The 12,105-nt window shown below is 41.5% G+C and overlaps 1 protein-coding gene across 3 annotated transcripts in view; it reads right to left on the bottom strand.

The window, feature by feature from the left end:
• The window catches only part of IRAK3 (interleukin 1 receptor associated kinase 3), a 60,738-nt gene that overhangs the window by 46,971 nt on the left and 1,662 nt on the right, over positions 1–12,105 (bottom strand). The window contains exon 1 of one of the 3 annotated variants that reach the window (XM_078076232.1): positions 1,094–1,424. The exons of 1 other annotated variant lie outside the window; for it this stretch is intronic. In XM_078076232.1, coding sequence (XP_077932358.1) covers positions 1,094–1,241 — 148 coding nt within the window. In that variant the 5' untranslated portion in view covers positions 1,242–1,424. Of the gene's footprint in view, positions 1–1,093; positions 1,425–12,105 lie in introns of those variants that run through there. One more of the 3 variants, XM_036094720.2, reaches the window with a different exon arrangement.

The raw sequence follows: 12,105 nt of genomic DNA, 5'->3' as shown, positions 1-12,105 counted from the left end.
TACCCCATACCACCACCTCCCTCCCCTCCAGCAACCCTCTGTTTGTTTCCTATGATTAAGAGTCTCTTTGGTTTGTCTCCCTCTCTGATTTCATCTTATTTTATTTTTTCCTCTCTTTCCCTATGATCCTCTCTTTTACCTAGAAGCCCGATGCCACATTCCACAAAGTATGACCATATTGTTCGTCAACAACAAAACTTTTTTTCTCATAGGTCTTCTGCTATTCTTGCTTTAAAAAAAAAAGGTGATTTCAGAGAATTAAGGCTAAGTTGTTTTGACATGATTGTGTTTATTTTCAACTAACATTAAATGTGTCATCATGGAAGATCAAATCGAACAAAAGTGCCTGTACTTAACAAAACAAAGATATTTTTTCCTGAATTATTTCCGGTGGTCACACTCAAGACTTCCAAAAGGCAGTTGCTCAACTTCCCAATGACTGCTTAAAATGGTTTTAAAGCCAACTTTCTAGATCGAAATAAAAAGACATCATCTAGCATAAACCTTCATGCCACAAACTGGGTAAGTAAGCAAGAAATATTTAATTAAGAAAATTGGGAGCCACATTAATGACAGATAGTATTTTACTTTTCACCTGAAATTTAACTAAGATGGGCACTTGGAAGTGTACTGAAAACACCAAAGGATAAAATTAAAGGCATAAATGTGTTTTAATATGAAAATTATATTCTAGGGTGATTTTGCTATAAGAAGACATCACATAGGCGTTCTGATTTAAAATATTCTGAACCAAGTAAGGCAGGGACAGTTGATAAACATTAGTTTCACGAGGGTAGCTGCTTTTCCCAAGCCTCCGCTCGCTTAATCTTGCACAGGTACCCAAAGTGTCTTTGAAAGAGAAGGGGGAGCTCATCTTCGGGTGTCAGGGAGTATTTGGGTTCCTCCCAAGGCGAGGAATGCACAGCTTCCCGGTCGGAAGCCCCCGGGAGGCCGCGCTGTCCCCTCGGTCCCAGACCCGCAGTTGCCCGGTAGCGAGAGCGGCAGGTCGGACTGAGCATGCGCGCCACGGCCCCGCCGCCCTCCCCCCGCCGCCGCCGCCGCCGCCGCCGCCGCCTCCGAGGGCCGCACTCACCGAGGCCGCGCCAGCCCAGCTCGCCGTCGCAGCTGTCCAGGACCGCGCAGAGCTCGCCCAGCAGCGCGGGCGGCATGTCGAACAGGAGTGTGTGCGCCGTGAGCGCGCCGCGGGCCCCGCAGCTCCGCGCCGCCGCCGTCCAGGCCATGGCTCGGCCGCCGGAGACCAGGGGCCAGTCGGAGGGATGCGGAGCCCGGGCCTCGCCGCGCCCGTGAGGTGCGATTACACAACCGCGGAAATCCTGCTTCCCCGACGGCGGCCAAGGCAGCAGAACTTGCCGAGCCCCACAAGGGGCGGGCCCCACATGACGCAAAGCGCTACTCGGCAGCGATGCCCCGGCGGACGCCCGGCCTGGCCGCGGGGTCTCCCTGCCTCTGCGCGGCCCCTCTCACAGGCCTTACGTTTTGAACAGTTCTTTTCGTTGCTCTGGGTCTGCGACGCGACTGGACAGACAAAGCAGGGAGCGAGAGCAGGGCAAAGACGAGGAGGGCAGAACTAACCGAGGGCAGTCTACTACCCCTTCTGCCTGCCCTGGCATGGGCTGTCTCCTGGCCTGGACGGACAGAACACCTGCCATTACTTCTTTTAAAATGCATTTTGCTTTACCCTGCCAGAAAGCAATGTTTATTGAGGAACAGTTGGAAAACCCAGAAAAACTGAAAGAAAAAAATAATCACTCAGCTGAAGACAACCATTCAAGAGGTTTGGCACATCTTCCAACTTTTCCTGAAGTTGAACAGATAAATGTGCATATATGAAGTGATTGTTGGGAAAGACAAAAACAAAAACAAAAAAATACCAACAACAGGAAAACAAAAGAGAGAACAAAGCAAAAGAAAGTTGTGCTCATTTTCTTCATGAGGCTGCCCATTCTCCATATTGCTACTTAGTTTTACTACATTCTTTTCTCCCTGGGCTTTCTTGATAAAACACCGTTCCACTACTTTTTTATTCTTCAAAGTGTTTGACAGAATCGTTTGCTTTCAACATGGAGTTTAAATAAAATTGACTATTGTTTTTGAAATATTCTATCGTATATGCTGTAATATCCCATCATAGGCATGATACAAATGCTACTGATAAAAAAAGGAGATGCTTTGAAAGTGGTGAGAAAAACCCAACCTTAATGACTGTAGAGTGGACAACTGCCACCAACCGAAGAATAGCAACCCTATTTGAAACCTTTCAGATTTGTACTCTTTGGCAATGGTGCCCCTTAGAGACCAACATTTGATGATACACTATCATTTTGCACCCCTACCCCTACCTGAATTTCCAGGTCGTTCTCAGCTAAAGTATACTACAAAATACACTTGAAAATTAATAAAGACAATACTTTTTGGGCAAAGGTTTCTATATCCCTTTGTTCAAATAGCTAAAATTTTATTGTCGATCTGAACACGCTTAAGAAGCCCTATACCTCTCAAAGGGACTACCTGAATATACTGAGCAACAGAGGCAGGATACAAGTATTTGACAGCTATTGAGTTGGTGAATTGGTAGAACAGGGGATCCAAACTTCAACTCTCCTACGTAGAGGAACCAGGAATCACTGTCGCTGAGTCAAACAGTCAACATGGCCTGCTTTTCCAGATCTTCTGATTTACAGAGAAGCAAGAATTGTATGTGAAAGCCAGATTATGTGAAATCTATATGGATTATGTGAAATGTATTTTCAATGTTGGCAGTTAGTATCAGACCATGCTTCCTCCCTATTCCTTAAAATTGCCTTTGCCTTTTGAATTTTAAACCATCCGGTTATATCACTCACTGCTCTTCACTGTCGCTGTCATCCACTGCTCTCCCCCATCTTAATTCTTCCCTCTCGGTTTTAGACTATATAGCTCCTGCTCACTGCAATTTTCTCCAATACTAATACAATTTTCCACCTTAAAATGAACCAAAAAACAATCTTTGGTGATTTGAAATATTTGTTGAGCAAATGATGATCTTTCCAATACCCTGTCCTCCCAGTTCTTTGACTCATCCTCTCCTCCAGTAATCTTATTTTCCAGCCTACTTAAGCCAGTCACTCCCATGATCATTTCCTAGAACTTGTCATTATCAATAACCACGCCTTCTGTAATTTCTATTTCATGAATCCACTCTAACCACACCTCCTGTCCTTCTAGGGCATTCCCTCTAGTACTCTGACCCCAACAATCCTTCCCCCTCACCAGGATACCAAATCGAAAATCTTGCCACCTCTTCTCTGGCCCCACCCTCTTGATGTCCTTACTTTTCTCTTTATCCATAAAGTCCACGCTCAATTTTTACAATCCCTCTCTTGCATATGCTTTCCATTCTCTTGCTCCTCTCTGGCTTTGTTGAGCTCTCTTAACAAATCTACCATCCTGATTAGATGCAATTTTCTAATTTTGGGCTCTGCACCCGTGTACCAGAATGTAGCTGGGGGTAGGGTGGGGAATAAAAACCTGTTGATTGGACTCAATTTAAAATCAAAATCATGACTTTCAAATGGGTCCTTTATACTGCCAGGCTGTCGCACTGTGGGCCTTTATCCCATTTACTCTGCTGGTCCCCTTTACAACTGTTTTATGCCTTCTCTTTTCTCAACTCCCATTACCCTCTCCTCCATCCTTGTGCTCAGCTAATGATCTTGAGAATATTTATTAAGAGTACTGATGTATCAGAAAAAAAAAAAAACAAAACTTCCACAGAATCTCAGCATCACCATCTATCTACCTACCAGCATCTTAACAGACATACCTGCCCTCGCTCCTTTTCCATAGGTCAATTGTGTAGGCTCCTATCTAAATCTGCTCCCTTCACCTGGGCACTAGATCCGATCTCCTTCCTGCCTCCTACTCAAAGACATCAAGGGCAGTTGTTTTCACTCTCAGCTACATCATCAATTTCTCACTCTCTACCGTATCAATTCCATTGGCATACAAATACGATGTTATTTTTTCCACCTTAAAATGAACCAAAAAACAATTTGATGCTATCCGCCCCTTTGATGCCATAATTACCCCCATTTCTTCGCTCCTTTTCATAGTAGAGTTGAATATTCTCACTGTCTCCCAACTTTTCTCCTGTTATCTTCTCTTAAACCAACTCTAGAGCCATCCCTCCTACCTTACTCCACTTGAAACAGCTCTCAGAGTCATCTATGTCCACATCATTGCTGAATATAACAGTCCATTTTCAGGTCTCATCTTATTTGACTCATCCGTAGTTTTTGATACAGGTGATCTCCCCCCCCTCCTTCTTGGACACTTTCTTTGTCTTCCAAATTCTCTTACATTTTAGCTTACTTCACTGGTCACTCTTCAGCCTCCCTTGCTGTCCCTTCTCTTCTCCCTTAATGTTGGGTTCAGTTCATAGTTCTACGTACACCCATTCCCTTGGTGATCTCAGCCAGTTTCGAGGCTTTAAATACCATCCACCTACCAAGGACTGCCAGCTGTATATGGTTAGCCCAGACCTTTCCCTTGAACTTCAGACTCATGTCCAAAATTGAACCCTTGATGCTGAACCTGCCCTTCGACATTCTTCCCCATCCAGCTCACTCTATCCTTCCAGTTGCTTGAACCAAAAACTATAGAGTCAAGCCTGACTCTTCCATTTCTTCCCAGCCCATGTTCAATCCACCAGCAAACCCTGTCGACTCTATTCAAAATATATTTAGAATCATACTTTCCTCCTCCCACTACTGCCACCCCGGTTTGAGCCACCATCATATCTTGCCTGGTTTACTACAGTTGTCTTCCAACTAAAGTAGCTTCCACTGTTGCTTCCTATAGACTTTCCTCAACACTGCAGCCAGATTCATCCTTTTAAATCAAATCTGATTATGTCTCTCATTTGTTTAGAAGCCAACAATGGCTTCTAATTTCAGTCAGAGTAAAAGTCAAACTCTTTGTACGATCTGCATTTGCTCTCCCCCTCCCACTCTGCTGTTACCCTCTGATCTTGTTTCCTTGTTCATTCTGCATAACCACACTGCCTCCTTGCTGGTCCTTGAACACACCAGGCAGAGTCCCACATTAAAGCCTTTGCACTTGCTATTCCGTTGCTTGGTATACTCTTCCCATCTTGCTACAGTCTACCCTGACCTCCATATTTAAAATTGCAGTGGTCCATGCACTCAGACTCAGGCTGGCACATGACTGGAACTGGCAATAATATATGGCTTGGGGACCAAATCTCATTCAAATTTCTCCTTCTCTCTGAATCTAAATAGGAATATGCAGCAGCTCTGGTCATCTCTAGAACAATTTTGCAACCACATGGATATAAATACTAGAATGAAATGAGCCTTGGGGATGTCTCGTGAGAGAGAACACCAGATCCTTCATAATGGCATTAAGCAGCTCTTTTGTTCTATACCTGGAGAATGTCCTGCTTGTGGACTTAGAATTATATCACACAAATTCCTAAGTCAGTTTTTAAACTAGGAATCTTGTAATTTGCAGCCAAATGCATCCTAATGGGTACACCAAACAGACATTTGGTGATAGTTCCTGGTTTGTTGATGGCCTATAAAACTATGGGAAGGAAACTAACCTCTGTCCAAAACTGGAGTTCAATTCTATACAGCTATATCTCTGGAATGTCAGATGGGCATGGAAACTGCACTGTAAAGAGAGACAGCTGGGTCCTGGGAGAAAATAAGTGTTAGTAGAGAATGGTTCTGGCAGCATGGTTGGAAGCAGAATGAAGTTCTAGATGCGCATGAGACTGCACTAAAAGTCCACAGACCCAGACCTGCACTGCACCCCATGCACCCACTCCCAGCATACATGCTTCTGGCAAAGACATGGCTGTGGTTAACCCTCACACTCTTTCACTATGTTTTTTGCCATGGGACGCTAACTCCACTCCCCTCCCACCCCTGCCCCAAATTTCAGATCCTAGAAAAAGAAAGTTTCCATTCCAGCTGGAGGCAAGAGAGTGAGTAATGAACTGCAAAGAACCACAAATGGAGATGCCGAGGGAACGCTGCAGGCTGCAGCACAGATAGAGTATTACCAGTGACAAAGTCACAGGCATCAGAAGCCTAAGAAATAAAAAATCAGGTGAGTTACGTAACAGCTCTTTGCATATAGGAAAAACTACCTCGGTGACAGCTATTTATCCCGCATCCCTAAGGATGGATGCTCAAAGGACAACCAGCGTGGGATATAGATTTTCTGGTTTGGGAAATAATTTCCAAAACAAAGATCACTAACCTATCCCATCTTTGAACCTTATCCTATCCCTGGGCCTTAGAAGGTTCTTGGTGCATTGGGGTTCAGGGGGGAGGTAAAGGTCAGTAATGGGGTAAGAACATTTGTGGTGCATATTACTTGCTAATTTTAAGAAGTAAAAGTGGATGGTTTTAGGCTTTCATTAAAATGACCTAATATTACTATTGGTGGGAATGCAAACTGGTACAGCCACTCTGGAAAACAGTATGGCGATTCCTCAAAAAGTTAAAAATAGAACTACCTTACGACATAGCAATTGCACTACTGGGTATTCATCCAAATGATACAAACATAGTGATTCAAAGGGGCATATGCACCTCAATGTTTATAGCAGCAATGTCCACAATAGCCAAAATATGGAAAGAACTACTAATGGAATACTACTCAGCCATCAAAAAGAATGAAATCTTGCCATTTACAATGATGTGGATGGAACTAGAAGGTATTTTGCTAAGCAAAATAAGTCAGTCAGAGAAAGACAAATACCATATGCTTTCACTCATATGTGGAATTTAAGAAACAAAACAGATGGACATAGGGGAAGGGAAGAAAAATAAAACAAAAACAGAGAGGGAGGCAAACCGTAAGAGACTCTTAACCATAGGAAACAAACTGAGGGTTGCTGGAGGGGCGGTGGGTGGGGGGATGGCGTAACTGGGTGATGGGCATTAAGGAGGGCACTTAAAGTAATGAGCACTGGGTGTTGTATGCAACTGACGAATCACTAAATTCTACCTCTGAAATTAATAATACAGTATATGTTAATTAAATTGAATTAAGAATTTTAAAAAGAAAAAACTGACCTAATAATCATAACATGCAATAATTATTCCTCCAGTTCAATGTGTGTGTATTTTTAAAGATTTATTTGAGAGAGGTGGGGAGGGGCAGAGGGAGAGAATCTCAAGCAGACTCCCAGCTGAGCACGGAGCCCAACACCAGGCTCAATCCCAGGACCTATGAGATCATGACCCATGAGATATGACCTGAGCTCAAACCAAGAGTCAGATGCTTAACCGACTGAACCACCCAGGCACCCCTGATATGTGTGTATTTGTAAAGAACTAGGCTTGCATTGTCTTGTAACTCAACCTTTCCCCATTGAAGATATCAAAAACATTGTTCTAAAAACCTATTATTTTACAACATGATCTATACTAAGATTTTAACAATTATCCTTTCAGGGTTGATGGAAGGGTTACTGGTGATTTTATTTTCTTTGTGTTTTCCACACTTTCTAAAGTTAACATGTATTGTCTCTATTAGAAAACCCTCAACTATATTTCTTTCAACATTTTCATGCTTTGTCTTATTTCACCATTTTCTTTTAAAATCATTTTCACAGGGGCGCCTGGGTGGCTCAGTGGGTTAAGCATCTGCCTTCAACTCGGGTCATGATCCCAGTGTCCTGGGATCCCTGCTCATGCAGGAGCCTGCTTCTCCCTCTCCCTCTGCCCCTCCCCCCTGCTCATTCTCTCTCTCTCTCTCTCTCACTGACTCTCTCGCTTGCTCTCAAATAAATAAAAAAATCTTTAAAAGAAAATTAAAAATAAATAAATAAATAAAATCGTTTTCACAGTATTTTTCACTCTGGAGTGTGTTGCTATAATAACTTTTGCCTAGTCACCACTGACTTCTAAAATCTGAGTTTTATAATTGAATAGTTTTTAGTCAAGGGCTTTTCACGATAGTTTCAATATTAGCTAAAGCTCTATTTTGAAGCATTTATTTATCTCTAGAAGCACCCCAAACATGTGAAATAAATCTGAGATTATGGCACAATTTTTTCTTTTGCAGTCAAGACTCTACTCAGACTGTTTGCAATTCGATAATGGAAAATGGCTTAGAGATCCTAATCCAACTACTGCATTTTACAGATGGCAAAACTGCTGCTGGCTATGTGAACTCTGGATGCAATGTTTGTTGGAGAAATACACGCAAAAAAATCTCATTCAAGATTTCCAAATTTCCTTGTCAAGTTATAAGCACAAATCCTGTGCATTTTCCCTCTCAAGGATTTGGCTCTCTTTTCCTTGTTATTTAGTAAATCCCCGAAATAAATCCTGTATGAGTCTATTCAGGCTGGCATTAAAAATACCACAGACTGCATGGTTTCAATAAGAAAAATTTATTTTTTCACAGCGCTGGAGGCTACAAATCCCAAGATCAAGGTGTCCACAAGGCTCAGTTTCTGGTAAAAGCTCTCTTCTGGCTTGTAGATGGCCTTTCCTGGGTGCGTGCACACACATTCAAAGACAGAATGAGCGAGAGAGAGAGAGAGAGCGCACACCAGCATTCTGGTGTCTCTTCTTATAAGGACACTGATCCTATCTGATCAGGGCCCTACCCTTATGACCTGATTTAACCTTAATGAACTCCTTACAAGCCCCTTCTCCAGATTCAGCCACAATGGGCGTTAGGGCTTCAACATATAAATGGGGGCACACATTCAGTCCATAACAAACCCTCTGCACAGAAGTTCAAGAAATAATGTCACATCATTGGGTTTCAGAGTACACATTCTAACAACACTTGATAATTAGTTATCCATATCTTCTGGCCTTTCATAGTGGTCATAGTTCCTCTTGTTCTGTACTGGATTTGTTTCATTGTTCCGAAGTTTTGAAAGAAAAATAAAAGCTTGGATATCTAATCTGGTGCCTTGATAATGAAGGCAATAAGTCTGGGTATGAAAATATCCAGCATATTTGGATCTAAAAATATCAGTAACTTCTGATAAAATGGCCTTTCCTCAGGGCTTATTCTTTTTTTTTTAAAGATTTTATTTATTTATTTGGTAAGAGAGAGATACAGCGAGAGAGGGAACCCAAGCAGGGGGAGTGGAAGAGGGAGAAGCAGGCTCCCAGCGGAGCAGGGAGCCCGATGCGGGGCTCGATCCCAGGACCCTGGGATCATGACCTGAGCCAAAGGCAGACGTTTAATGACTGAGCCACCCAGGCGCCTCCTCAGGGCTTATTTTGACAGTTTCATACCATTAGTCCCTCATCACACCATCTTTTGTGAATTTTTGCCTTTTTTTTTTTTTTTGGTCTCTTATGACGATACTCAGTGTTTTCTACTTATGTTACTGATTGTTTCTTCTGTTTTCCCAACTGACTCTTCCTTTGGCTTGTACTGTGCGCCCACGGGCTGAATTCTGTTGATCTTTTTATTCCAGGTCTTGAAGATTTCATATAATCTCATTCTTCATCTATTATCTCTATGTGGACCACTCTCATATTTGTGTCCTCAGCCCTCACCTGCCCCACAGAGTCCCTCACTCCCGCCTCCAGCGTTTACTGAACAATTTCATCTCAATTTCTTTCCTTCATCTCAATTCAGCATGCCCTGAACTGATCACTTCCTAGAAAATCAGCTTCTTTGTGTCTGGTTGCAGGAGCCAAAAGAACTCTTAGTAATTTTGATTGACTGACTGATCGATTGATATAGTCAGAAGGATTTACTGAGCACCTGCTATGTCAGATATTATGCTGGGTGGTGCTTATTTTCGATTAGTCACCAACTGTTATTCTTCTGTAATGTCTCTCATGAGTGTCTGGGCCTTTTCCAATTTGTCTTAACTAGTTATTTCATGTTTGGATTTTTTCAGCATCTCCTACCTGATGAACCCCTAATTATCTTTCAAGATCCTATTGAAAATTCACCACCTCTGTGATGTAGGTTGACTTGTGGGCTCCCATGATATACATTTAAGTCTTAACCACTGATGCCTTTGAATGTGACCTCAATTGGAAATATAGGCATACATGGAACATATTGCAGATTCGGTTCCAGACCACTGCAATAAAGCGAATATCGCAATAAAGTGAGTCAAATAAATTTTTTGGTTTCCAAAGCATATAAAAGTTTATACTGTATTATACTATACTGTACTGTATTAAGTGTGCAATAACATCATGTCTAGAAAAAAAGTATATCCCTTACTGCCACTTGTTTACCTATTTAAATATCTTTGTCCTCAGCAATTTTTTACCCAATCATTTTAGTAGTCATGGATGATTCATTCTTGTCTGAATAAATTATCATTATAATGATTACAAAAAAAATATATTGCTAAAAAAAACTAACCATCATCTGAGCTTTCACAGGTAGTACTCACTGTGCAGATCACCATAAAAAAACATTATAATAGTGAAAAAGTTTGAAATATTGTGAAAATTATCAAAATGTGACAGACACAAGAGAAGTGAGAAAATGCTACTGGAAAAATGATGCCAATAGACTTGCTCAATGCAGGGCTGCCATAAACCTTCCATTTGTAAAAAACATAGTATCTTCAAAGTGTAATAAGTGAAGTACAATAATATGAGGTATGTCTGTAAAGTCTTTGCAGAGGTAATCAAGTTAAGATGAGGCCATACTAGAATAGGACTGGTGTCCTTATAAGAAGAGGGAAACTTGGACACAGAAATACAGAGGAAAGAAGGCCTGGTGATGATGATGGCAGAGATTGGAGTGATGCAGTCATAGCCCAGGGAAATCCAAGGATTGCCAACACCAGAAGCCACTTAGAGAGGCATGGGACAGATTATTCCTGAGAACCTCTATAAGGAACTAACCCCTCTGACAACTTCATTTCAGACTTGTGGCCTCCAGAGCTGTAAATGAAGAAATTTCTGTTGTTTTAAGTCACCAGTTTGTCCTAATTTATTACAGCAGTCCTAGCAAACTAAAACACTCTGTGAAGCCATTTATAATCTTCCCAAAGCTCTCATTTCTTTTGTAGTCTCTTGCCATGATTTTTTACTTGCTATTTAATGCCCTTTAAGTAAAGGAAAAATGTCATTTAAAATTATTGGTACAAATTTTATCATTGATCTTTATTTATATCATGCAATACCAGTTTTAAATGAACTCATATGTGGATCACCAAAATTACACAGTTTGTATTTCATAGCCTGTATATACATATACATTTCATTCTTACTAGAACTGTGGAACAGCTGCATATGCAACTAACTCAAAATATTTTTATTTCACTTCTTGAGATGTGCACATTCTACTAACACGGATGGATGGGACTTCGCTTCTATCACTTTCAGCAAGGTTTTTCTGCTCATCTTTATGGAAGTGAGTTTAGTTCTTTTGACCAAAGCTCCAACAACATCAAGTTTAAGGATTTAGTTTCATAATAGACAGTTCCACAGCTATTCTGAGCTCCACTTACTAAGTCTTTTGAGTGTTATGGTTAAGGTGGGGACTAGGCAAATGTGGGTGGGTAGATTAGTAGGGATAACACTACTAACACTTCTAGTAGAAGTGTTAGTAGAATGTGTATCATCTTTAAGTATCATCCTTACTGATAAGGATGAACAGGAAAAGAAACTATGGTTGCCCCTCTTTCCCTTTCCTTCAATAGCTTCATTTTTAGTGTTAGTGATTGGCTAATATTGGGAACTGACAGAAGTTAAAAAGGATATGATAGGATTCCTTGGACATTCATGCTTCTTAGAACACCACTGCCTTATTTTTGCATTCACAGTAAGTTCTGATTGGTAAAGAAAGATTGGTAAAATGGCCCTTGGCACTGTCTATGCCCTCCCACCCCTTTCCTTCACTAAGTTGTAGGTGTAACACACTTACCTTGTACTGGTTTTGAGTCTACTCTAACTCCTGTGCATTGTAGGTCCAATAGAATCCTGTGCACATGGGGCATCTTGAATGCTAAATGCCAAGTGGTTGACAAAGAAGAATGAACACTCACATATTGTGTAAACCTCTTCTGCTCATGCTCATGCTCCATTGTGCTTTCACTCATAAAACACAAGTTGAAAGGCA

The sequence above is a fragment of the Halichoerus grypus genome, chromosome 6 (genome assembly GCF_964656455.1).
Source record: "Halichoerus grypus chromosome 6, mHalGry1.hap1.1, whole genome shotgun sequence".
Taxonomy (NCBI): Eukaryota; Metazoa; Chordata; class Mammalia; order Carnivora; family Phocidae; genus Halichoerus; species Halichoerus grypus.
This window is presented reverse-complemented; position numbering and strand designations above follow the sequence as displayed.